Source organism: Carettochelys insculpta, chromosome 5 (assembly GCF_033958435.1).
Source record: "Carettochelys insculpta isolate YL-2023 chromosome 5, ASM3395843v1, whole genome shotgun sequence".
NCBI classification, from domain to species: domain Eukaryota; kingdom Metazoa; phylum Chordata; order Testudines; family Carettochelyidae; genus Carettochelys; species Carettochelys insculpta.
Genome location: NC_134141.1, coordinates 108,166,255 through 108,194,122, shown reverse-complemented (window position 1 = coordinate 108,194,122; position 27,868 = coordinate 108,166,255). Strand labels below are relative to the sequence as shown.

At 46.1% G+C, this 27,868-nt stretch overlaps 1 protein-coding gene across 1 annotated transcript in view; it reads right to left on the bottom strand.

Annotated features, from left to right (window-relative positions):
• Window positions 1-12,746: 12,746 nt before the first annotated feature.
• The window catches only part of CCBE1 (collagen and calcium binding EGF domains 1), a 167,823-nt gene continuing 152,701 nt past the window's right edge, over window positions 12,747-27,868 (bottom strand). Inside the window, exons 7-11 of the mRNA XM_074994329.1 lie at window positions 24,603-24,723; window positions 22,283-22,422; window positions 22,141-22,176; window positions 21,180-21,215; window positions 12,747-16,578 (exon numbers count right to left, since the gene is read on the bottom strand). Of these exons, the coding sequence (XP_074850430.1) occupies window positions 16,345-16,578; window positions 21,180-21,215; window positions 22,141-22,176; window positions 22,283-22,422; window positions 24,603-24,723 (567 nt within the window). The 3' untranslated portion in view covers window positions 12,747-16,344. The remainder of the gene's footprint in view (window positions 16,579-21,179; window positions 21,216-22,140; window positions 22,177-22,282; window positions 22,423-24,602; window positions 24,724-27,868) is intronic.

The window sequence follows — 27,868 nt, the reverse complement described above, 5'->3', positions numbered from 1 at the left end:
TGCCTGAAAAGGTATCACACATGCACACCTTTTGCATTCTCATGCAGATGACCTCTGGGAGACTCATTCCTCCCAGCCTTCAGCAGCACTGCATTCCTTCTGCCACATTCCCTACACGTACAAACTGAGATCTCCTGGCAATTCTTAACCTGGCCCAATTCAGATATTTTTTTTCCCCCTCTCAACAAATACAAAAGCCTTCTTGATGCCAGAGTGATACTTGCTGAGCTGAAATCCCCACTTGAAAGCGTGAAAGCACTTGAGTTTCGACAAAATAGCAGTAAGAATTTTGTTTAACATGCTAAAAAAATTTATCCCCTCCACGTCCTTTTTAAAAACAGCTGAACCATTTTTTGCTGAAACATTGCAAAACAATTCACCTCTGTGCATAGAATCATAGAATGCTAGGGCTGGAAGGGACCTTGAGAGGTCATCGAGTTCAGCCCCCTGCCCTCATGGCAGGACCAAGTACTGGCTAGACCATCCCTGCTAGACATTTATCTAACCTGTTCTTAATCTTCTTAAATATCTCATGGGAAATTTCACCTCAAATGATTAAAGTTTGGCAAAGTTATACACAATGTGATGGTCAGGGACTTGCAGTGGCAAGAGTCAGGCAAGCTTAGCTCAAGGCAGAGCTCCTTGATAAGCAACTCCCCATTCTTAACTGTAACCCTGACTTTCCTCTATCTTCCCTTTGTTATCACTTATAAGATGACAACATTTAGATTGTCATCCCTTTAGCGTAGCGACCACAATGCAGTTTGCACACTTTATGCAGTGTATAAATAATAATTCCTCTCTCCTTTCAAACCTTGAATTCCGCACACTCTTAAATAACTAACAATGTAGCACTGTGCAGAATTGGGGACAAAGAATAAATACGGAAAAACTGCAGTTTTTCCTCATGATTCAATTGCGCCATCTGCTGGGAAGCCAGGAAAACACAAATTTGTAACTAATCTGTAATACAGAAACTAATCTGGAATTCAATGGTGTCGTTTACTGTTATGCAGATGACTCTACATGCTGTGATTATAGTCTCCCAGTAACTTCTTCTTTTAGTTCCATGTGCAGACAGATCTAGTGCATTGGTCACCTGTTGCTTTTCCCATTTTGCTCCCTGCCTGTGAAATCTCCTTGCACTGGCACCTTGTACAGAAAGACCTGCAGCTTTAAATCAGCAGATATTGATGCCCACAGTACCTAAAGTCAAGCTTGCCCAATTACTTTGTTTTGCACTTTTGGGAAGCACTTGGAAATACGTGCCCCAAAAGCACCCTATAAAAAGAAGTGATGGATGAATCGTAGTAGCTAGAGGTGGAAACACCTGTCAGGGCCATTTCTTTTTGTAGCCATGCAAGAATGACAACAGTCAATCAGAGAGCGAATATAGCGCTACCTTCTGAGCTGTCTGCCCCCAGGGATACGTAGCTCCACCCCATAAGACTAGCCCCAAACATTCTCTTTTACACATCTGATAGGAAGGAGTTATACTATAGCAGAACAGAATTAAATGGAAGAGATTGGGGTCAAGGAGCTTGGAAATTCCACCCAAACAGAGGGTCCTTCCCGGTAAAGGATAAGGCAGACCTTTTTGGCCTGAGGACACTGGAGCCGTGTCTACACGTGCACGCTACTTCGAAGTAGCGGCACTAACTTCGAAATAGTGCCCATCACGGCTACATGTGTTGGGCGCTATTTTGATGTTATCATCGACGTTAGGCGGTGAGACGTCGAAGCCGCTAACCCTATGAGGGGATGGGAATAGCGCCCTACTTCGAAGTTGAACGTCGAAGTAGGGCACGTGTAGACGATCTGCATCCTGCAACATCGAAATAGCAGGGTCCGCCATGGTGGCCATCAGCTGAGGGGTTGAGAGACACTCTCTCTCCAGCCCCTGCGGGGCTCTATGGTCACCGTGTGCAGCAGCCCTTAGCCCAGGGCTTCTGGCTGCTGCTGCTGCAGCTGGGGATCCATGCTGCATGCACAGGGTCTGCAACCTGTTGTCGGCTCTGTGGATCTTGTGTTGTTTAGTGCAACTGTGTCTGGGAGGAGCCCTTTAAGGGAGCGGCTTGCTGTTGAGTCCGCCCTGTGATCCTGTCTGCAGCTGTGCCTGGCACCCTTATTTCAATGTGTGCTACTTTGGTGTATACACGTTCCCTCGCAGCGCCTATTTCGATGTGGTGCTGCGCAACGTCGATGTTGAATGTCGACGTTGCCAACCCTGGAGGACCTGTAGACGTTATTCATCGAAATAGCCTATTTTGATGTCGCTACATCGAAATAAGCTACTTCGAGGTAGGCTTCACATGTAGACGTAGCTTGGTACTGCAGTGGCGTGTGCTCATTCTCCCTCCTCCAGCTGGAAGTTTATGGCTAGAGCTTTTGAAATCATACCCTGACAATGAACTCGTGTACACTGAGAAAGAAAATAGACATGGGGAGAAGACAGGGAGAGCAAGAAATGGACTCGTCACACAACGTGCAGTATTGTTGCTTCTCCTGAACTATTGACCCAACATCATGGATTGAGTTCTTCGGAGTGACTGAAATAGACAGAAGAACATCCTTTGTGCAAAATCTTCACATTAGCACCCCTACGCCCTGTGATTAGGTTTGATGCCAGGTGCAGCTGTTGAGTGTGCTGTAATTTATTATTCATAGCTCCTGCTTAGACACGTCTCCTTTAAAAAAAAAATGCCCCAGGACCGACTCTGACACTTGAACGTAAAAAGTACATTGCTGGGATGAAATATTATTTTCTTCTCCTGCCTCCTGCCCGTCCACCCAACCCAATCACTCTGATTTACAGCCGCTGCTAGTCCAATCTAAAACCCAAGGAAGGGATATTTTCTGTCTAGTTACCTTCTTTCTGACTGGGGAGCCCTATTCCAAATAGGTCTTTTCCACTGAAATTGATTTATGAGGCTCTTTCTGAGCCAAAGCTCAAAGTTGTATCTCTGTTTGGAGGTTTTAAAATGATACTCATTACATAATACCACATGGAACACTTCATTTGTCACATGTCTTTAATTTCCTGCCTGTCACCATCATTTAAATCAGTTCTTGTGATACTGTCTGGATTTTCAAACATGCGCTCCCCAAGGTACCTTTAGTTATGAAATATTGGGCAGTGTATGACGGAGTTTTTCATTTTCTCTGGGAATGTGTTTTGGTATTTTTTAAATATTTAAGCTGCGTATCCTGATGTTAAAGAACTGCTCTTGATTTTATTATTCTTTCTTGACAAGTCTCTCCTCAGATACAGTCTATGTTCCTTACCAAATGACTCCTAACACAAAATCAGCAACCAAAACAGTAACGTACATGATATTACACAGGATCACACTCCAGAAGCAAATCAACAGGCAGAAGACGAATGTGATGAATGTGTGCAAGATGCTGTAAAAATGCAGTGTTATGTTACAAGATGGTAGAACTGTATGTTAAGGCAAGACACACAGTTAAAAACCAAAATCATTATCTGCATTAGACTGATTCTCCCTGAAATTCTCACAGTTTTTACCACAAGTCCAGCTCCACTTGTGGTACTTAGAATGGGAACAGCAGTGTTGATTTGGCTGCCTGTATTTTAACTGCTGAGACCTAGATGCACAAAAAGCCTTAGGTGTTGTGACACTGCACATCACACAGCATCTAACTTTTAGGCACCTGGAAAAATCACTGCGGCTCACAAAGCCTGAGGTAAATGCCTAGGTTTCTCTACAATGACTAGGGAGAGATAGGTGCCTGTAGCAAGGTGCAGTGGCCTCTCCCTGACTGAGAGGCCGAGGAGGCCGCCCCAGAGGCCCAGCCGGGCAGCACCCTGGAATCCTGCCAGCCACTAGTGACTCTGAGGCCTCGGACCTGCTGGAGCCAACAATCCTGCCTCCTGTCCACTACCTGAATGACGTGGAGATGCCTGACTGGCCAGACCTGCCGCCTCACTTACGCGGAGGAGGCCCTCCCTTCCTGAACTCGCCAAGCACTCCGAGTGGGACCAGGTACCGATGGAGGGGGAGGCAGGAAGCAGCCTGGGGAATGCTCCACCCGAGCCAATGGTAGTGGGTTGTGGTCTGGATCCCTGTTACCTTGATCCCTGGTGAGAGCTGGTGTTAGGGCCCTGGGCCGGGACTCCGTGGAGTGGGGGGTCCTGTGTCTCCCTACCTCACCCCTGGAGACGCAGCCCCTCACCTCTCCCAACCCATGGCGCTTGTCGTGGCTGTTTGTTTGCCGCCCTGCCCTGCACCAGGACTCAGGTGACCTAACTGCTGACTGCTTGTTTGCCGCCCAGCCCCAAACCAGTCCGGAGGCTCTCTGCCTGGTTGTTTGCCACCTGGCCCTGCACCAGGGCCCGGGTGACCTAAAGGGTTGACAGTTTGTCTGCTGCCCAGCTCCAAACTAGGGCCTGGGCACTGTGGCTGTTTGTTTGCGGCCCCACCCTGAGCTAGGGCATGGGTCTTCAGCAAGCGTTGAGCAAATATCCCCCAGCTGAGACTGTTGCTGCCCATCCTGAGCTAGGGCCAGACTCTCCTGAGACTGCCTGGTTGCTGCCCCACCCTGAACCCAGGCTGGGCCCCTCCTGAGACTAGGCATTTGCTGCCCTGCCCTGTGCTAGGGCCTGGGCACATACGTCATTTGCCAACAGCCCCGTTAGAGGGGTCTGAACTGCAGGGAGACAGCTGTCTTCCCCAAGGTCAGCCGTGCCCAGACTTGGATGAGGTGCGGAGGCCTGCGCTGCCCCAGAGGGAGTGCACTCCACAGGCTGAAACTGTTACAGTGCTTCAGACTAAAACACCAAGAAGTCCTATGGCACCTTAGAGACTAACAGATACTTGGAACCATAAGCTTTCATGGGTAAAGCCCCACTTTGTTAGACTGTGATTCACAAAAGCCAATGAGTTTCCTAAGCCAGAGGGTGTAGCAAGTCTCATCTCTGCTTGTCATTCTCATGCAGAAACCCTCTCCCGGATTCATGCACCTACATCATTTTTACTGGAAGTTGGGGGAGGGCCTCCCTTATAACTTCCAGCCTACTGGCTAGGGTAATCACCTGGGAGACCTCCAGTTCCAATGCCCACTCTGCCTGCAGGCAGAAAGGAGCTATCAGGGCTCTGCCACCTCTCAGGCGAGTGCTCTGACCACTGAAGCTGTGTACTACTACTACTTAACCCTTGTACTCCTCGTGGAGCATAGGTCATCTACAAGTCATCTCCACTTCAGTCTGTCTTGGGACAAAACTTCTATCTGACTCCAGGAGGACGCCAGCTGTTGTCCTTCAGTCTCAGTAGATCTTCTCCACATTTTTTGAGATCTTCCCCCTTTGTGTTTTCCTTGTGGGTTCCACATGAGAGCTTGACGGACTATGCCGGATGAAGGTTTTTCTGAGCTTGTGCCCCAGCCATCGCCACTTTCTTCTCTTGATTTCAGTGTCAATTGGTTCTTGTCCTGCTCTGTTCCAAAGCTCCTCATCTGTGACAAAGTCTTGCCGCTTGGTGTGAAGGACGTTATGTACTGTGGATAAATAATTAAAGAGAAATTGTAGCGGAAGGCTGGTCTTCTACATTCTAGGTGATTGTGCTAATTGCCAGGTTACAGTATGGAGAAACTTGTTCGCTTGTTCTCTCTAGCTCAAAGAGAAGAGTGGAACAGCTTCAACAGTAGAGTACGAGTGTGCCCAATATCAGACTATCTGCAGCCCACTCATTAGTGCACTCATCTGAAAAGTGGCAGCGTCCCATTTAAATGCCTTCTCTTGCTCAGATTTAGGGGAGGATTGACCTAGGGTTTCCCATCACTCAGGTGAGTGCTGTTGTGATAACTAGTCTATAAACTGTGAGATCAACTATTAAAGAAAGCAAGTGAAAGTTCATCAGCTGTTACAGTAATCTACAACAAATATCAATAGGCAAAGCTACAAAAAGGAGACAGACAGAATTAGTCCAAACCAAAAGGCCCCCATGATTAACTCAAGGACCAGGTTAAGACCATGCTGGTAAACAATAAAAGTGGGGAACCAAAATTAGTGTGTCAGAAAACTAGACCTAATTTCTGGGCCACAAATTGAGGAGCTGGAATAATTCACTCATTGTGTCCTTCGTAGGTTATCAAAGAGATTTCATGGAGGAAGTTTAGCAATGGGAGTGAGCTTTGCCGTTATGGCTGCCTGGGACCCCAGACCAGCTTGGTCCCAATCCTGACCCTACTGAGTCACAAAGAGAGGGACCCTGATGACCTTTCCCACTACATGGCTCTAGCTAAATCCCAAGCACCACCTGGCATGAAATGAGATTGGACTTCAATAACTACAGCTCCAGCCCATTTCAACTGACTCCTTTTTTACACCCCCCACCCCCGGCAGAGAAATTACTGTCTTTGATACCATCCAAGAGCCTACCAAACAAGGGAGGTTTCCCACCAAAAAACTTCCTCCAGCCCAATGGAATGGCATGAGGGACCTTGTTAGAATGAAAGCCTTAGTAAATACTTAACCTTTCAAACTCTGTGTTTCTCCTTTTTTGCTGTGACTGTAATAAATGGGTAAAATATTTTAATGATGTGGTTTACCCTGGCAATAAGCAGGCTGTGGTCTCTGTATGCCAAACCCCAAACCTTGTTTGAAACTTTTTATTGCTGGACAGTGGCTGGGTTACGTTAGCACCTTATCCCACGTATTCACTCTAAATTAATACAACAGTATCTTAACCTCTGGGCAGAAAGCAACGAATTAGCCCCTGGCCCCTTGTGTGTGTCAAAAGATGCTCAGGAGACCTCCCACCCAGTTGGGATCCACATGCGATTGAGAGGGTCTTTATACCTCTCTTCCTCTGGTTTGCACCTGGCGCTGGGAGGAGGGTTTTAGGTGCTTGGAGGGAGGCGCCGGCCACAAACATTGGCACCTAGGGAACTTTTGCTGCAAAAATTTAGCCGCTGTATGAGGTTAGGCCCTGTGGAGGGTAAGGAGGAATTTTATATTTCACAGTGGCTGGGGCTACATTTGCCCCCAACTTTGAAGGGGGCATGTTAATCAGGGCGACGGGAGATTACTAATGAAGTGCTGTGGTGAATACACAGCACTTCATTAGGCTAATTCTCCCCCCGCAGCAACTTTGACGTGCACTTACTCCCCAAAATTTTTCAAAGTGCCCACAGCTACATGCGCGCTGGCACTTTGAAGTTTGACACTTTGAAGTGGCCACGGGTGAGAATTAGCCTAATGAAGTGCTGCGTATTCTCCACAGCACTTCATTAGTAATCTCCTGTTGCCCTGATTAACATACCCCCTTTGAAGTTGGGGGCAAGTGTAGACAAGCCCAGTGTTGATGAAACGGGGATTTAGGTGCCTAAATCATTTCCTGCAGCCAGGCCTGAGTTGTTAGACTGTCTGTAGGTGACAGGATGTTAAAACAATCCTGGCTGGTCTATTCTTTTGTGCCTTAAAGGCCATAGATGTGAACCAGGACCCAGTTATTCTATACAATGTACAAATACTGAATAAAGAGACCCCCCGCACCAAGTTCACAGCCTACACAAACAGTCCTACTGTTGCTACCATTGCTGAGTGGAGACAGCAGATGTAGAGTCGACACGGACAATGAAAGGGTGTTGGCTCTGCTTCGGTGAGGGGCTAAGCATGCTAATGTGCAGTTAGGGTTATGGTTGCTGGAAGGGCTCGTTGTCTCTCAGGATGGCCCAGCCCATTTGGAATGCCAAGGAGGAGCACAATGTAGATTTAAGATAAAGACGGGAAATTAGGCTACTGTTTAAGACCGCAGTGTCCAATACACTGTCCGCTCACTGCATATGGCAAACTGGACATGCAGCGTGGCCAAGCGGCTCGTGGAGTGCCCTCTGATCCTCTTCCTCACCACTTGGTGGGATAAGTATGTGGCAGCAGTGAAGGAGGCAGATCCTCCTGTGGCTCACTCAGGACAGCTCACCCCGGGTGGCTCAGGGCTGAGTGGCTCTGGTGAGTCATTGGCAGTTTGAGGTGGGGTGTAGGGTGCTTGGCTGGTGGGGGTAGGGGAGAGCTTGGCTAGGGGGTGGCACCTGGCTCAGAGGGAGGGTGCCTGGCTGTGCGTGTGGCAATTGTTAATGTCTTGTGTACACCACTGACCTGGTGGTTTCCTTCCTGGAAGAGCAGCACAAACAGGTGGAAGTCCCTGAAGTGGTGATCCTGGCATGAGCTCTAACAACAGGGCATGTCTGGCATTACCACTGGCAGAGGGGGCACAGCCAGCTTTCCTCCTCCTGCTGCTCTTGCTGACACCAAAACACTTTGGATGCACTCCACAAAGCCCAACGCCTACCTCCACCCCATTCCTAGGAGGCATGGCACTCCACAGAACTCCAGGCTAGCTGCTGCCCAAACCTGGATGTATCTATGCGTCTGCCTCTGGTCATGACCGCTGCTGGGTCCCTCCAGACAGCTGGGCACTTATCTCCAACTTACTCCCGAGAGCAACTCACAAACCAGGGAAGACACGTTCAGCCGCCGGTGGGAGTCTGATTCCTCAGGCTTGTTCAGAGGCTGCCCAACACCACCAGCTAGCTGGGGTGGGTTGAAGAGCTTCTTTGTAGTCTTGAGCCTAGTGGTGAAGTGACACACCCAGACTGTGGAAGACCACCTGCTCAAGTCCCCCTCCTCCTGTGATGGAGCAGGGATTTGACCAGGGAACAGCCACTTCAAGTGCAAAGACCGGGAATAGTATTGTTCTTTGTAAGTGCTAAAGGATCCATGCTGGGCTAGGTATGGTTCACACATGTAAGGAGACATGCTCTGCATCCCCGTTTCTGACTAATTTCTCAGGTCAGCCTGTGTGAGAGATGAATGTTAATCTTCCCACCGATGTTGGCCAACAGAGATAAACAGTCTTACGACAGATGATGAATAGTTGGAACTTCATTAGCCCAGCAGGGACAGTGCACAAATCCTTTTCTTCTCGCCGTTTGCGTCCCAGCCACTGCGCTACCCAGGATTCTCTGTTAGCTGCTGCAGCTGTCATTAGTCGTGTTTCTTCCTGCGCCACACACACCCCTGTACTGCCAATCTGGCATGAGCATGCAGCGAAGTCTGCATGGGCACAGCTCCCTGGAACACAGTGCACAGGTGCACCTGCAAAGGCCTTAGCCATTGCCTTTGGTTGTTGGTGTGGTAACTTCACCCAGCCTCAGGGGATAGAAAATGGGTAAAATCAGGGTTATGTGCCTGTAATATCACCAAAGATTGTCTGTGGGTCCCTAGAACACCCATTACCACATGCAGCTCAGTGTTGTAAATGGACTCGTTGGGCACCTCCGAATGACACACAATGACTCAGTCTCTGCCTCAGAGAGATGACCGCTTCCATGAAGCTGTGACAAAGACAGGGTTACCAGGCCAGGAGGGAGCCCTTGTGAGGGCGAGGGCGCGATTTACAGCAATAGGACTGCGCCGTTACCCAGCAAAGGTTAGTGCGCAGCACAGTGTGAACATGCTTTACTATAGCAGCTCTGCTGGGGCCCTTGCCCTACAGAGCATTGCACTAGCTGGGCTGGGGAAAGGAATCGCTACATGTCATGCTGACAGACAGCGTTCCTGTCCGTGTTCGGTATGCGTGACCTAGTAGACCAGTTCGAGCCACTGCAGCTCTCTTCCCCCACCAGAGCCAGGTCTGCCAGAGGGTATGTTCTTTCTTGGTCACAGGAAACAAACAGCAATTGAAAAATGAAAATACCCTCTCCCCACCCCCAGCTTCAGGTGTCCAACCCAGCCCTGGCTGAACAACAACCACCTCACATCTCCTCTTCCTGGTGCAGCGGCTCTGATGGGCTTTCCCTGAATCACCCAGATGAGCATGTGTGACTGTGTGCCAGGGACAGCACAGAACCTCTGTGTCCTGCCGGCCCACCAGGAAGCTGAGGGGTGTGGGCAGGAAAAAGACTTTCCCAAGCATCAGCTCTTCTGGGGAAAGGGGTGCCAGCAGATTTTGTGGAGCCCCTAGCCTCGGGGGTGGGGCCAAAACTGAGGGGGGCTGTTGGGGAATGGGATGGAGGAGAGGGTACAGAGTATGGGCTGGAGGTGTGGTCTTTGTGGGTACAGCTGGGGATAAGGGCCTTGGGGTGCAGGAGGGCACTCAGGGCTGAGGGAGCGACAGGTGGGGCAGGGAGTTGGGGCTCGGACTTACCTGGTGGCTCCCTGCTTGGGCTGGTGGGGAGCTACTCCTCTCTGCTGGCCATGGAGGTTCAGTGCTGGGGCCACTGGACAGGGGCTCCCCTCTGCCACCCCAAGCTGCTCTATGCTGTGGCCACCGGCCAGGGCTCCACTGTGCCAGACCCAGGAACTTCCAGGATTGGCGAGAAAGATCTCTCCCTAGTGCAGCCAGTGAGCAGGAGGCAGGGAGTGGGAGGCAGAAGGGGATGGAGGAGTTTACCTGGCACAGCTCCGTGGTGTGGGGGAGGAATAGATGGCTCTAGGCAGCTGTGTGCTTGCAGGCAATGGACCCCACTGTTCCCTTTGGCTGCGATTCCCAACCAACCAGGGGGCAGAGAGGGGAAACAGCAGCACACAGAGCTGCTTCTCCCCGCTTCCCACCAGGCAGAGCCACAGCACACAGAGGCCTTAATGGTTGCATCCCAGGGCTCCAGGCTGAAGCCCCTAAAGCCCCTTTCCTTATCCAGCCCTGAAGGTCACCCAGGAAGTGAGAACCAGGATTCTGATAGTGTATTCCTGGTTCCCAGCCCCGCAGTCTGACAGCTGGATGCTAGATATGCCCTCAGACATTGACATTTTTCATGGTATTTTGAACTATGAGCTTCCCTAACATAATTTCAATTCTGGTTCACCACAACAAAATGCAAACCAGTTTGGACAGACCAACTATAAACAAAGGGACTAATCACTAATTATGATTATTCTGCCATAAAGCAAATTAATTTACATGAAATGCTTTCATGCACGGACTGTGTGAACTTTGTATAATGAGCATGATGAGGCTTAGGACTTCAGGATGTTGACTTTAGTTAGCAAAATGCAAAGAAATCTGAAAATTGTTTTCACGTGGCTTTAGAATGGTGTTTAGAAGCCTCTTCAGTATAAAATGATTTCCAGCTGTTACTGCCTCTTTAAACTATGTAAAACAAATTCAACTTGTGCAACTTCCATATTTCTAGACTTTCAAAAGGGTAAGTACCAGCATCTGGCTCTCTCTCTGTCTTTTAAACGTGCTGGTCAGTTTTGAAATATACTTTTATGATAAATGAGCAGTATAATCTGCAAACAAGGGAAAGAAAGACTAGTTGTGCCAGCTGCAGAACTAGCAAGAATGCATCTAGCTGACAAGGCCAAATTCTGCTCTCTTTAGCACTCATGCACGTATGTATCTGAGAGCAGAAACAGGCCCAGCCTATATGTTGTTACTAAATAAAAATGTGACACCGTCCGTCCTTAAGATGAGTCAGAGCCAAGCTCTCTCAGAGGTCTAGAGAAGCCCAAGGCCACTTCCAGCTTTTTAAGGCCCCTAGCCACAAATAAATAACACATGAAAACAAATGAGGCACCAAAAAGTGAGGGGCACAATTTGATTTTTTTTATTTAACAAATGCTTGTGTAGCCCTTTTCTGTGCAAAATGCACTGATCATTGAGGGACGTGTACAAAAATAAGTTGCAAAATTTAATTGCCAAAAATATTACCAAGTGTCTAAATTTGGGGCCCCCTTGACAAAGGCCAAATGGCCATCCTGGCCTGCCCCTCTCATTGGCCCTGGTCACAGCATGTCCATGAACCAGATTAAATGCTGTATTCCAGGGAGAAGAAATGGAATAGAGAAATAGCCAAGGAAGTACTTCACAAGGTCTTTATCGCCACATGCTTTCTCTCCATTTCCTTAGCTACATCTGTTTGTAAAAGCAAATGCAAATTATTTTGTGAACATTAACAGTTTCAGGTAACTGTTTTTGACTGACATAAAATGACCTGTCTGCGTGATGTGGCTGTGAAGGGAGAAATGCCATAGAGTTGTGGTCCTGGGCTAACTTCCCTCCAGGTAAGCTAAACACTGACAAATCCATAGGTAGAACCAGCCTGGCTCACCTGCACTTTAGTAGTGTTAAAATAGGTATTAGAGTTATAAGAATGTGCCCAGTGTGTAGACTTGAATGAAAGCTTGTGCATTAAAATCCCTCAGGAGGAGAAGCTATATCTCTAGGATGCTTAGATTCTCCAGGGCAAGGCTTTCTAGGCATAAGCAAGGCTCCCCCCAATATTTAGCTTGAGCTAACACTCTTGTAAGAGCTGGGATGGCCAGGATGCACTTCTGGCATTTCAGCAAGAGCGAGGATTCTGGTGCATCATGGGAGCTGTGGTCTCCCCAGGCAGTCAAACTCTGCATTTTTTATGTGAAATATTCAGCTTAGATCTGAGTGATTTTGGCTGAAAAAATTCAGTTTTTGATTTTTTTTTTGTCTAAAAGTTGATATTTTTCACTGAAACCCACCCTCCACCCTTTTTTGACTAGCTCTAATAAATAACATTGTGCACAATCTGAAAATGTTTAGTAAATCTCTATTTTGACACAATGGGACCTTCGTACCATACCTGTTACTTATGAAATACTGAACAGGAGATTGACTAGCGTTTCTGGAGGCTGATATTCCTTTGCAGCTCCTGAGTCCCAGGCATTTGTTTTTACACCAAAAGAATGTCTGGAAAGTTTCAGGGAAAAAGTTTGTAACAAAAAACAACTATCAACAGCATAAGAAAAATAACTTTGTTATTAAGAATACAACATATAATCATAATCATTTTTATACACATTTTAGTATTCCATATACTTATTATAAATAACACAAGCAGTGTACAAAATGTGTAACTGGGAAAAATTGAGTCTTGTCAAATTACAAACAAATTCATGGACCTGATTCTCATCTTCCATTGACTTCAATGGGGTTCTGATTTACTCACTATGAAATACAACCAGGAAGTGACTTGATTAAAGGTTCTTTTACGTGGTGATACCAACAAGCCAATACCTGAATGGAGCTTTAACTTCTCCTTCCTCCCGCTGGTCTACTGATTTATCAATGACTATACCGGAAATATTTAGACCAGCACTTTTTACTTTACTATTCCAGCTTTACAAGAATAGTGAAGCTAATATCAACTTTGTACATGTTGGGAGAATCAAAATTTCTTTCAGCTTTGATTACCTAATTTTTGCTAAAAACTTATACCAACCTATTAAAAACAAGAATTTCCACCATTACTACGTCTGCAAATGTTTCAATTAAATATTTTTTTCAACAGTAATAAAATAATGAACTCTTCACCTTTGTAGCCTTCTCTTTTAAACTTATCACATTTTACATTCATCAAAATAATATTTCTTTGGAATAAAATTATATATGGTACTTAGCTAGATGAATCAAAGTTATCCTGTGCATGGGACTTAGTAAGGAAACTGTCCAGAAGAATGACTGGTACTTTCTCCTTATGTTGAGATTTTGGGGTTGGAGGGTGAGTTGATCTTTTAAGAACTAAAAAGGAGTAAGTAATTTACAATTTTAAAAAAGCCTGTCCTGAATCTGGAATCTATTTATCACACCTGGATTTGCAATGCTTCAGGTAGACTGCACAACATACCTAATCCCTTACCTTTTTATCTTAGGATGCATTTTTTCTCTCTCTCTCTCCCTCTCGCTCTCTCACACACACACACACACACACACACACATATCCGTTATTGTGAAAAATATCCTATGGTTAACTCAGAAGGTCAGAAGAAAGGCCCATCCAAAAATACCTGCTCTGTAAGTACATCTATGGCTAAGAGGACCGCACAAAAGGAAGTCTGGGTTTTAAAAAACCTTTGTGAATGTATGGAGCATATCAACCTGATCCAGCAGGTTATGTGCATTTCAGAGTTGTATGCAGTGGGGCTGAGAACAGTCAGTCTTTAGTGCCACTCAGACTGTGGTGCTGGTCCCACCCTCCCTCGGAGACGAGCTGAGTGACAGAGCTGCGCTGCCACGGTGTTTTAAAGGGGCCCATAACTCCACTGCTGCCACTACCAAAATAGCAATGGGAGTGAGTGGAGCTCCAGACCCCTTTGAAATGCTAGTCCCTGGGGGCAACTATGCTCTTAATTCCCCCATCGACAGGCCTGGTTATATCTATAGGTACATACATAGTTCAAGAATACGACATAAATATAGTTGCCTGCATGAAATTAACTAAGAGAGCCACATACAGCCCGCTAACACTGATCTAGGTCTTTTCCATTGTACTGACTCAAGGATCTTTCCATGTCTGGGCATACCTTCCTTCCCCAAACCCAGCCCTTCACTGTCTGCTTCTCAAAATCTGCAGCTTACAGAACTTTTCAGAGCATTGATGGTCCACAGGGTACTGCAGTAGCCTAATCTTTAACAATTTTATAGTCCGCTCCTTTTAATTTGGGATAGACAGTCAAGATCAAGAAAACAGGAATGAAGGAAAAAAGTACTCAATACGGTCTGTAGAAATACACCCATAGGAAGCAATTGCAAGGGCATCTGTGAACAGATAAGTCCCATGAAGTAAAGATATAGAAAACTTCCTAAACTTCACAGATTTCAGGAAGATTTCCAGAGATTCCCCACTCCGCCGCTGATACGCGCAGGGCTTATATTAGAATTTGAACTGCACGGTTGATGTAAGGTGGGTATAACTACATTGCATTTGGACGCCTGTGACTCGCCTATGACAGCTGATTTGGGCTAATTGTGCTGTAGATGTTTAGGCTCAGGCTGCAGGCTGGGCCCTGAGACTCTTCTACCACCCAGGGTCCTAGAGGATGGGCACAACCATGAACCTGAATATTGACACTGCAGTTAGGACCTCTTTGCCTGAGCCCAACTAGGCTGAATCAGCAGTTGTCATGGACCAGCCATGGATTTTTAATTGCTGTATAGCCAACATGGACAGTACTCCTGGTACTCTCTTCCGGAGACAAGAGGTACAGACATGGAAGGGGACCTTCCCTCCACAAAAACAAAACAACCCATCCAGGGTTCTTGGAAAGATGCTGCTTATATCGCTACGCATAACTGCTCTAGGGTAAACATACAAGCAGTGAAGATGAAGTGGCACAATGAGGGGTATTCTTTTGTATTTGTCACAGGGAAGAGGTCTTCTTAACACTGCAAGTTCTGTGGTAGCAGGAACCACGCACATAAAATGTTGAAGAAAACAGTTAGTGCTAAATACACTGGAAAAACTGTTTGGACAATAATGGTGGCAATGACTTTCCAGTTCAGTAATCTGAAAGGAGTGGTAGTAGTCATTGTAGATGGCTAGGAGTACGCTAACTTGTAAGGTGTGAGGAATAAGACCCCTGTTAGGTCTTCAGTCCTGCTTTCAAACACTGATTTTCTCTCCTGCCCCTGGGTAGTGATGTGATGTGATTTTCCCCAGAGCTCACACATGGCACCTCAAGCACAAGCTACAGTGTTTGGTTATGTGCGCTCCTTTAACCATTCTTGTTCATTATACACTAAAGAGTCTTGTGACATATTATACTTCGAAGAATGCCAGTTACCTCAGCTCATATGCTTGTGCTGGAATCTGTAGAAACAAATAGGATGAAAATTCTTTTGCAAGCATTAGACTTCATTCAGATTTCATGTACATCAATGTAACACCATTGAATGTAAAGGGATGACTTTCACAGGCATAAGTAAGATCAGAATCAAACTCTTGTCTCATTCACACCAGTTCTTCTTCTTAGAAAGTTTCCTACTCCCCTGCCCACCTCCACATCCTGTATAGACCATATTCTCTCACTGCAGAGCAAGAAATCTATTGTTGAATAAATTTGACTGCCAACATTGGATGAGCAATGGGCTAGTTTTCAAGGAGATGCAGGAGTTGTTTTAGGACACACACATCTTCCAGCTTTACCTTAAACCTCACTGTATGACTCTTTGGACTGACAGCCAATTGATTTCTAGTACAATAATGTCTATCTACACAAAGCACAAAAACGGATACAGGCTGGAATGTATGTGAGCACTGCTAGTAGATGTCTCTGTAAATAGAGGGAAGGACATACAGTCAGAGCTGTTCCTAGGGTATAGTGAATTGGGGTGACCGTTTCAGGCTCTGCCCTTTGGAGGGCCCCTTGGGGCAGCGAGATTGTGTTGCAAAACTCCCAGCAGTGACATATTCAGTATTTCCATCCTGGGCCCTGCACCCACCTGGGGATGTCCCTGGTCACAGGACATGGGGACAAGAGAAAACTGGAAATTTTTATATACCTCATCAGTGCATTTTTATGCTATACAACTCTAAACATCTCTCCTTGCTTCATACAGCCAGAACTAGCTAACGATAGGCTGTTTTGTGCATCCTAGAGTCTTTGGGTGCAGTCCTTTGCTTGTAGTCCTCTCCAGATCCAAAGTCTACTGTGTCATGAGAGTTTGTAAATTCCTGAGGTAATGGAAACTCCTCTGCTGATGAGTGAGTCCTGTGTCCAAACACTCGCTCCTGCAGCTCAGCAATGTCATTTCTGATGTCTGCCATCATCAGCAACAGAAAATCAAAAGAGCCGGGGGGGCCCTGCAAACAAGGTGTGTGATTGTTATTAATACTTAGTGCTTTTATATTTTCTAGGGGCTGCCCAATATTAACCTAGTTATGCTCGCTGGCATACTTTGACATACACAGGCTGGTGTTGGCTGCCCGAAATAAAACAGCTTCCCTTCAACAACCCAGAAAAGAACCTTGAAATGGTAAATACTTGTAACAGACAGGGCTCTAGCCTGCCAGATGCTGAACAGTTCTATGATTAGCCAAATGCCTCCGACCTGCTGGGCACCAGCCCTCATCATCTCCAAAGGGTACTCTGCCCAGAGCAGGCACAGAGCATAGTTCAAAGGATATCCCTTTCCTCATGTTCCTTCTCTTTAGAAAAAATAACACATATTTTACGAATGGAGAATTTATAATAAACACAATCAATAGGAGAAACTGAGTTTTAAAGTGTATCGTGGGACTGGAAGGGACCTTGAGAGTTTATCAAGTCCAGTCCCCTGCATTCATGGCAGGACCAAGTAGCATAGATCATCCCTGACAAGGGTTTGCCTAGCCTGCTCTAGAATGTCTCCAATGATGGAGATTCTGTTTCTCTACCGTAACTTGTAATGTGGTTTATCAATTAGTAAATACATCTCTATAGCCGCGTCTACACGTGCCGGCTACTTCGAAGTAGTCGCACCAGCTTCGAAATAGCACCCGTCATGTCCACATGTGGCGAGCGCTATTTCGAAGCTGAAATCAACATAAGGCGGTGAGACGTCAAAGTCGCTATCCTCATGAGGAGATGGGAATAGCGCCCTACTTCGACGTTGAACGTCGAAGTAGGGCACGTGTAGCTGATCCGCGTCCTGCAACAACGAAATAGTGGGGTCCGCCATGGCGGCCATCAGCTGAGGGGTTGAGAGATGCGCTCTCTCTCCAGCCCCGGCGGGGCTCTATGGTCACCGTGTGCAGCAGCCCTTAGCCCAGGGCTTCTGGCTGCTGCTGCAGCAGCTGGGGATCCATGCTGCATGCACAGGGTCTGCAACCAGTTGTCGGCTCTGTGAATCTTGTGCTGTTTAGTGCAAGTTTGTCTGGGAGGGGCCCTTTAAGGGAGCGACTTGCTGTTGAGTCCGCCCTGTGACCCTGTCTGCAGCTGTTCCTGGCACTCTTATTTTGATGTGGGCCGCTTTGGTGTTTAGATGCTCCCCTGCAGCACCTACTTCGATGTAGTGCTGCCCAACGTCGACATTGAACATCAACGGCACCAGCCCTGGAGGACGTGTAGACGTTATTCATCAAAATAGCTTATTTTGATGTCGCTACATCGAAATAAGCTATTTCGATGTAGCATTCACGTGTAGGCGTAGCTTATCTGAAAAAAAATGTTTATCTCTGTTTTATCGTATTTGACAACACCCATAGGCCATGTCTACACGAGCCCCAAACTTCGAAATGGCCATGCAAATGGCCATTTCGAAGTTTACTAATGAAGCGCTAAAATGCATATTTAGCGCTTCATTAGCATGCGGGCGGCCGCGGCACTTCGAAATTGACGCGCCTCACCACCGCACATCTCGTCCCGACGGGACTCCTTTTTGAAAGGACCCCGCCTACTTCAAAGTCCCCTTATTTGATGGGAATAAGGGGACTCTGAAGTAGGTGGGGTCCTTTCGAAAAGGAGCCCTGTCGGGACGAGACGCGCAGCGGTGAAGCGCATCAATTTCCAAGTGCCACGGCCGCCCGCATGCTAATGAAGCGCTGAATATGCATTTCAGCGCTTCATTAGTAAACTTCGAAATGGCCATTTGCGTGGCCATTTCGAAGTTTGGGGCTCGTGTAGACATAGCCATAATGTTTTAAAATTCTTTTCACACAGATAAAAACACTTTCTCATGCTCCTCTACTAACATCATATATGCCATCATGTGCCAACAATGCCCAGATGCTTTGTATATTGGACAGACGTCTAACTCCCTTAGACAAAGGGTCAATGGGCACAAAACAGACATCAAAACACTCCAGATCCACAAACCAGTTAGTCAACATTTTAATGGAATGGGGCATTCTGTCAATGACCTAAAGGTATATGTGTCACTGAAGAAGAATTATCGCACCATTCTGGAAAGGGAAACAGCTGAGCTGGCTTTTATATTCAAATTCGGCACATTAACACATGGTTTAAATCATGATGGGAACTTTCTGAATCACTATAGGGGCTCGTCTGCATACTTGGCTCAATCTAATTCTTGACCTTCCCCCCTACCCCTCCACTCTCTGATTTGCTCACCTTGATTATTTTTTTCTGATTTGTCCTCCTTGCTTACTGTTTTTCATTCTCTGTGCTTTAAATATTGAGTATGTTCTGGTCTGGCTATGGTCTGAAGAAGTGGGTCTGTCCCACAAAAGCTCACCTAGGCCGTGTCTACACGTGCCCCAAACTTCGAAATGGCCACACAAATGGCCATTTCGAAGTTTACTAATGAAGCGCGGAAATGCATATTCAGCACTTCATTAGTATGCAGACGGCCGCGGCGCTTCGAAATTGACGCTCCTTGTCGCCGCGCGGCGTGTCCAGACAGGGCTCCTTTTCGAAAGGACCCCGCCTACTTCGAAGTCCCCTTATTTCCATGAGCTGATGAGAATAAGGGGACTTCGAAGTAGGCGGCGTCCTTTCGAAAAGGAGCCCCGTCTGGGCGCGCCGCGCGGCGGCAGGGAGCATCAATTTCGAAGCGCCGCTGCCGCTCGCATGCTAATGAAGCGCTGAATATGCATTTCAGCGCTTCATTAGTAAACTTCGAAATGGCCATTTGCGTGGCCATTTCGAAGTTTGGGGCACGTATAGACATAGCCCTAACAAACTATTTTGCTTGTCTTTAAAGTGCTACTTGACTGCTTTTTGTTTTGATAGTGTATATACTAGCACGGCTTCCTCTCTGTTACTAGATAAATACACTGTAGCATCCTCTGGTGGATCATCTATGTAAGTACAGTAGACTCTTTCATATCTGGCAGCCCTTGGACTGGGAAGTTGTCGGATGTTCAAATATTCTGGATAATAGAGAGGTATACCTAGCAATGCATAACACTAAATTAAAACAAGGTTACATATTAAGAACAAACAAAAATGTATGCAGAGTACTTTATTTACCAACAAGAACAGTACTGTACACTGCAAATGTATACTGCATTTGCTGTATTTTTTTTGTATTTATTTTCACTATACTGTACTGACGGAAAATGTAATTAAAATTTACTTGTGGTTAAAATGACAGTTATTTGAGCATTCTGGCTGATAGAATCCTGGATATGAAAGAGCTCACTGTATCTGTTCTGTAGAAAGACTAGTCTGAAACTCAGAATCAGCATGCTGCAAACATTCATCGTTGTGCAGATGACCTGCCTAGTGCTACACCTCACTCAAATCCCAGTTAAACCCTCTATTGAGGAAGTAAGTGGTGGCTAAGGGACAGATTTGTAACTGTTATTAGGTACCTAAAATGCCTACTGAGATTTTCAAGCACATGCCATCATCTAAGTTCCCTTGCTGCTGCAGAAGACTGAATTTCCCCCTGGCTGAATCAGTATTTGAAAACAAATACTCTGCATTGCAGGCTCTTGCTCTTCCTCTTGTAATCTTTATTTTTCAATTGCACCAATCCCCAATCAACCTCTTCCTACATTGCCTAGCAGCCTTTTAAGCAGAATGTTTGCTAATACTCTCCCAGTCAAGCATCTGTGACAGGTTGCACCTCCCTCAGGACTTGACAAGTCCCCTGTGAAAGAATTTGCCAGAGGAGGGGAGGTCCCCTGTCTCTGCCTCACCCAGCCTGCTGCACCTCCCTGCTGCTAGCTCCACTTTGCCCAAATGTTCCCCCGCAACACAAAACTTCCAGCCCCAGGGCCTCCTTACTTCCTGCCTGGCCCTGGCCCCTGCTGGATGACACCAGTCCTGGCCATGCTCAGGCTGCCAACCCGGACCATGGCTGCTGGCTCCAGCCTCAGCTGGACTGCCAGTGTGGTCTGGCCCCACAGGCACCAGCTCCATCCTTAATTGAGCTGCCAGATGCAGCCCTGACCCCACAGGTTCTAACTCCAGCCAGGCCAGGCTGCCAGTGCAGTCCTGGCCCTGGAGAGGCCAGCTCCAACCTCAGCTGGGCTGGCACCTCCACCCAGGGAGGAAAGCCCTGCCAGCCCCCTGCCCAGGACTGCTGGCTCCACCTCCTGCCCAAGGCTGCTAGCTCCCTTGTCGCTGGGCTCCACCTGGTCCTCCCGCTATTAGCCTCCCAACCTGCGGCTCTCTGATCCAGTAACATCCTTGGTTCTGCCAGACCATGAATATTCCCAGACCAGAGAATCCTGGTTTTGGTAGGTGCAATCTATACTGCCATTTACTATTAACTAGTTCCATAGGAGACGTCTCCACAAGGTGCCTTCTAATGATGTACAGTACACTGTAATAGCATGCCAATGCCACACAGCCACTGACAGGCGAACAAGGTACACAGACAAGTGTTAGGCACAAAATACAGTAACAGAGACAGATGGGTTGGTTTGCCAATGACTATCTGGGTGTGACACTGTTAGGAGATCATGTCCTTTCTCTACTGTTGGAATCCTAGTTAGCTGGCAGTGATACTTACAGGTGGCCCTTTTGGTCCTGGGGCTCCTCTCTCTCCCTGTAATAAATAACATTTTAATTAGCACAGAGAGCTAGCTGTGTTAGTCTGTATTTTCACAAACTAAAAAAAAATCACTCCCGGAGCGCTATAAAGATAAACAATATAATTACATAATGTATTATTTATGTTATTATAATATTAATATATATTATTAATATATTAGAATATCATTATAACAATTCTAGCATTATTTATTATTAGCTCAGCACCTAATAAATTATTTTGTTAAAGTGTTACAGGATTGATTTTTATTTAAATCAGTAGTGATTAAAGAAGACAGAGAGTGACATAGCTTTGCCTCTGCTGAGGCACTCCCTCATCCCCATGGATCAAGAATCCCTTGGTAACTATAGGCTTCATCTAATAAGGTGACATAAGCTAAGAGGAACAGAAAGGACAGTTTTCACTGCGGCTATGCACTGGGAATTGAATCAGGGATGTCTGGAACTTCAAGAAAGAGCTCCTAAATATTGAGCTAAAGAGCCAAGCTTCCCCAGGTCAATCTGTAACAGACTTGTACCCCAGGCACACGAGGAGTCTGACCTACAGTCTGACCAGTAGATTATATAGGTGTTGTTGGCTAACAGGCCAGTTAGAACATACATTGGCACTGAGACAGCTGCCCTAACCCTGCCCCGTCCAGGAGCATGCACTTCTCCCCACGTTGCCCAAGGACCCGGTGAGTTTGTTGGCTCCCCGATGGAGCTCAATGAAACCGTTAGGTACAAAAGATAGATACAATAATGGAGACAGACACGTTACTTTTGCCATAGATTTCTGGGCACTGTCTGCAGTGGCAATCCTAGTTTGGAATAAACTGATCTGCAATAGCAGTCTGGGAGCTGATCTGCAATAGCAATCAGTGGCGATAGTAATTGGGTGACATACACATACAAGAAAAGACTAATACTTCCATCCTCACCTTGGTGCCATCTCTCCCTGGTGCCCCTGGCGGACCCTGCAAGACAAAGGAATGGCTTTTACAAGAATGGAAAACAGTGGGTGCACACACGAAGGGTGTGGAGATGTAGTGCACATTCTTGACAGGAAGATACAATACTGACCATTGGGCCCCGTCTGCCCTGCTTAATATGTGATATGTCAGGTGATGGTCCAATGGGTCCCATTGATCCTCTAGGACCTGGCTGGCCTGGAGGCCCAGGTGAGCCAGGCAGTCCTGGACTTCCTTTTGGTCCTGGGGCCCCTATAAATCAAAAGTGATCCAGTGAAGGTTAAAATCCAGTTGGAGACTTTCCATTAGCATTTCAAGTAAACCTCAAGGTGTCAAATTTTCCTAATGGAGTCCCCCTTTCCTTGCTCTTTTCTTTAGGATAATACTTCACAAAACCAAAACACAGCAATAAGGCAGGCAATAACATTATTCAGAGAAACAGCTCCTTTCTTCACTTTCATCTCAGAAACTCAAAGTGCTCCACAAACATTAAGGAAACCCCAAGAAAAGAACTAGACAGCAACTGCTATCAGACAGATGGTCAGGGATATCAAGAATGGAAAATTAAAGGAAATGCAGAAATTTTTCAATGCTAACACAACATAGAGCAGATGGACAAGTTCAGTTAAAGAAAAACCTCTAGTAAAAAAGGAAGCATGAGACAACTTGCAGCAATGGTGGTTTTCAGGCTCTACAGAGGAGGTGCACAGAAACAATCAGGACTTTCAATTTTGTCCACTTTTATTGGTGATGTATTGCATCTTTCCTCCACATGATACATGAGCAGAAATGTGTACTCTTCTTCTGTTCCACTTCTGATACTCATCAGCTAATAGCTGGATGTTGTCTCAGTACAAAATATATTTTAAAGAGATGAAGTAAGACAAATAAAGTATATATGGGTCAAGAGAAATATTGCCTTACTTTGCCTCACAAGGAGGCATCATGTCTGAAACAAACAACATTCACATAATAAAGTAACACTACAGAGGTATCTGGTTCAACTGCTTTATAATCAGCTGATGATACTTTTCTCTTCACAATTCACAAGAAATTAAAGTCAAACTGGGAGCTGGAAATCAGAATTAAATTGGTAAGAATAGGGTTTGCAGTGCTCACTGACTCTGAGTGTCATCCCATTTGAAAATCCCAACCTATTTGTTCACAAATCACACAGAACATGGGTTAGCATAGATGGTTTTCAATTGGAAAAAAGATAATTCTACAGTACCTTGGACAGCACAGGTCTTTGAGACTCTAGATGGAAGAAGTACAGAGACTAGAGCCAAACCTTGTTCAGAATGATTTCAAGAAGATAATGAACAGCGCATTGCAGGCAGTGTCTTAGCCAGAAGAAGGGAATAAAATAATATTGTCTTTGCATTGACGAAATAGTGTAGACTGAAGACATTCTCCACCAAGAAAATTAAGCAAAGATTTCATCTTCGCAGAGAATTAAAAAAAAAAAGATAGTAATGACAGAAATCTCTGAAGGAGATAAGAAATCACACCAACTAAGGATCGCAAATAGAGTTCAGTAAAACTTCCTGATGAAACCCAGAACCAAGTAAAATGATCTTGGATATGTGACTAACCCCAAATCAGATCTAAATTAATCAAAGTCAGTGAACGTTTTAACATATTTGACATTAGCTTGAAGGTATCAGGGCTGAATTACAGTTTTATAAACTCTGTGGTTTCTTATGGTTTCAATCCCACATGAGACAAAATGTACAGTTTTGGTCAGTGTCAGTGGAGTTTTGTTTTTGTTTTCCAATTTGTTTGATTCCAGAAATCAGCACTAAGTCAAGGAATAAATCCATGCAAAAATATCACAGAAAAAAGGGTTGTTTGAACCCTTGCAAATTAAAAGCACATTCCATGTTGCTCTAATGAGAACAGGCTCAATTAACAGGCATTTTTGAAACCAGGTACGTTTTCTGGTTGGGTTATAAAAGTAAGAAATGGGTACTAAAACATGAGATACCCCAGGAAGAAGAACAACGAGAAGTCCCGTGGCACGTTATAGACTAACAGAATTTTTGGAACATAAGCTTTCATGAACAAAGACCCATTTCGTCAGATGTCTTTGCCCCTGGAAGCTTATGCTCCAAAAAATCTGTTAGTCTATAAGGTGCCACGGGACTTCTTGCGAACACAGATGAACATGGCTACACCCGATACTAGTCCCCAGGAAGGGATGGAAAAACATTTATAAGACTAATATGTTATAGATGTAAGGAAATGTTTGATGAAGAGAAAATAGAAAAGATCTAGAAGGTTTTGTCAGATCGTGATGTGATATATTGGAAAAGAAAACGAATTTTAAACAAAAAGCGTTGTACACTTAGAATCATATTAATTGAAAAGGTTTTTTTTTTTTTTGTTCATATCATTGTTCTATATTTGATTTCTCCTGTATTGCATCTTACCGGGAGGGCCTTGATGTCCTGGTTGCCCAGGGGGGCCTGGTATATAGGCGTTAGATGCAAGCACCTTATCATTAGCGATTTGCTTGCTGAGGTCAGCCGCGACATTTGGTAACAAAGCAACCTGGCGGGGGGAAAAAAAGAAAGGGTTGTAGATCCACTCTAGTTCCACAGGTGCTATTACAACCCTTGTTATGTTTCTCTGGAAACAAACTGGGTGGAAATGTAAAGATCTCCATGCAGATGGAGTATTTATTTCTAAGAATCTCAATATTATATTATGGCAACTCCAAAAGGCCCTCTCAGCTTTGGGGTCACGTGTGCTAGTTGCCGCACAGACACAAACCAAAACATGTTTCCTTGATTCAGGGCATTTACAGCTCCAATCTGGCAATGCACTGTGAACGGCAGACTGCTGTGCTAGGGTGCAGCCCCGCTGCCGACTATGGGACTCTCTATGGGCCCAGTCATCCACTCATGTGTTGTCCATTGTAGGATCAGAGTTTATTTTAGGACTACACTGAACAAGCAAGTGCAGCGAGGATAAGGACAAGCTGATGGAACGGAGAGGACCTACCGCAGTAAGTGCTGATGGCTACGCAGCCTGACGATGTGCGTCACTGGATGGCTCCTAATCTCGTGAATCTTTACAAACATTCCCTCTCACACCGTATTGAAGATATTCCCCATCTAATCAGACCTCTGTCGTGGGGACCCCTTTGTGTTTGCACTGCATCCCCCACAGCTCCAAAGAAGTGACCCCGCAGCTCATGGTTTCTGAATTACTAATTTCTGCACTAATTTAAGTTTGTTTCCCCTTCCTGCACAAACTCCCCCCAGGTGCCCTCTACCCAGCACCATTAGTTCATTTAAACACACATGAACTCTCCACACAGCTCCCTTAGATAGTGTGCCTTGCCTTGCATAGCCCTGCCCCCACCCCTGCACCACTGCCCACAGGAGACTGGGGGGTCAGTAGAGCTCCTAGTGTTCCTTCACTGTCTGCTATCATCTGGAGGGTGGAGTAGCCAGACTGCAAAATTATCTATGCCAATCCAGCATGTGCTCTGATGATACAGCAGCCTGAGGCTACGGAGATGACAATGGAACCTGCCCATCATCTCTGGTTCCCTCTCCCATACCTGTCACAACCCAAAGTACACCTCCAGTGCAGCTGGCGGCATGCTGCCCAGACAAGTGGGCAGGTAGACAGACACACGCTAATTCTGCTTGAGTTCATGTGCTAAAAATAGCAGTGTAGCAGGCGGCAGATAGCACATGTGACGGGTCAGAGTGCAAACTCCCTGAGTATGTACCCAGACAGCTAGCCTAAGCCACCATGCCTTCCTCTGGCTACACTGCTACTTTCAGCACACCAGCTGGACCACAGCTGGCATGTGTTTTTCTATCTGAATGGGATTCTATCTATTTTTCTACCTCTCAGGCACACCCCAATAATCTGCCTTCCAGTCCCACCAAACCATCACCATAAGGGCTTCAAAGTCTGTACAAGAGCTGTTCCCCATTGCTGCTGGAAGAGGGCAGGAGGCTGCTGGGACTATGCGGCCCCTCAGGGCTGGTCCACTGAGTGGCCAGGACACAGGCTGTCTGCTCACTCCTGGAAGCCACCACTACTGCTGTTGAGTTTCTCTTCTCTGGAGGGTACTTCCCTCCTGCACCCCTATGTGAAATTCTTTGGTGTCCAGATGATGTGGGGCTGCTGGAAGGGACAGCAAACTTGGCATGGGGAGAGGGGAGGCAGAGGAACTGAGTAGCTGGAAGAGGGCAACTCAGTGTAGCCAGACATGAACCCCCCATTTGGCCTTTTCTTCCTCTCCCCCCCAACTGGGAGAGACAGAGAGAGAAATAAGCAGGGGAGACAGGTAGCCTTTGATGTCCTGGGAACACAGGTGTGCTGTCTCACCCAGCCTCTCTACTATACATGAAAACCAGACAGTGAATGGGCTAGCTAATGGCCACCCTTCTGGCTGATCTCAGTAATTGACACGCCTTGATCACTTCCCCAGCCTTGATCACTTCCCCAGGAAGATTGGGGAAACCCGCCCATCACCTCCAAAGGTGCCCAATTGTCCACAATTCACAGGTGCAAATTGAGCCTTGCATCTTCCCTGGGAAACCTGGGGTTCACACATTCCTCCCAATTGGCCACTTAAGACCAGGAAGAAGCATACGTGACAAAAGAAGTATAAAGGGGCTTGGCAGACCACCCCGCCTTTCAGTTTCAATCACCTAAACCTGCTGGCCAGGTCCGGTATTGACTCCCGAGACTGGGGGCGCCTGGTTCGTATCTACTTCTTCCTGAGGGATTGAGAGAATCTGGGTCACACTGGATCTAGGAGGCAGGGGTAAGAATTACACCTGTATTGTACTTCTTTCCTATAGGAATTGAGGGAAAGACTCTGGTTCCACCAGGTCTAAGAGGCAGGGGTGAAAATCACACCTGCAACTTGCCTTTCTTGTGTACACATTACTTGTATTAGTTTAAGCTAGCTAGTTTGTCTTAAACTTTTCTTAAGTTAAATTGTGTTGTTTCCCCTTTAAAAACTGCGAGTACTAACTTGTACTTTAATCATTTGTCTTAGTTAAATTGTTTCTATCTTTGTATAAATAAAAAGTAACTGTTAAAGCCTCTCTAAGTGTAATTTTCCTCTTGCTGCTGTACCCGAACTAAACACAAACCAAAGAACCCAGCCTGCCCTGGCTGCTTAGCGTGGCTGCTGGTGTGGCATCACCCCCTTTGCCCCACCAGACCCTTAGCGGGCACCTGGGCATCGGCTCACACTCGGTTAGATCTCTCTTCCTGCTTCTTGGATGGTTTTGCAGAGGTTGCCCTCTCCTCTGCCTTTCACCTATAAGTGTGGGAGATTCCACAAGCAGGAAAGAGGGATCTTAGGGTGATGACTCAGGCCCAAATTAGGGAGTGACCAGTTATTTACTGTAAAAGGCTGGTGACACGGGGAGAAAATAAAGAAGAAAGAACAAAATTCTTTAAGCCTGTGAAGTCTCATTAACTTGCCAGTCTCATGGGGTAGCACTTTTCTTTCCTTGCCTGCATTATATCTCTTCCTTTCCCTCTTTCGTTCTTTAATGCAGTAACTGTAGGATTTAACTCAGAAAAGTGTTCTGGAAACACTCTGTATGAAAGTTGCTAAACAAAACAAAACTGGACTGTATGAAGAGATGCGCACTGTGTATCCAACGTGCTGTTACCCTTCCCTAGATAATAACATTTAACAATGAAATATTTA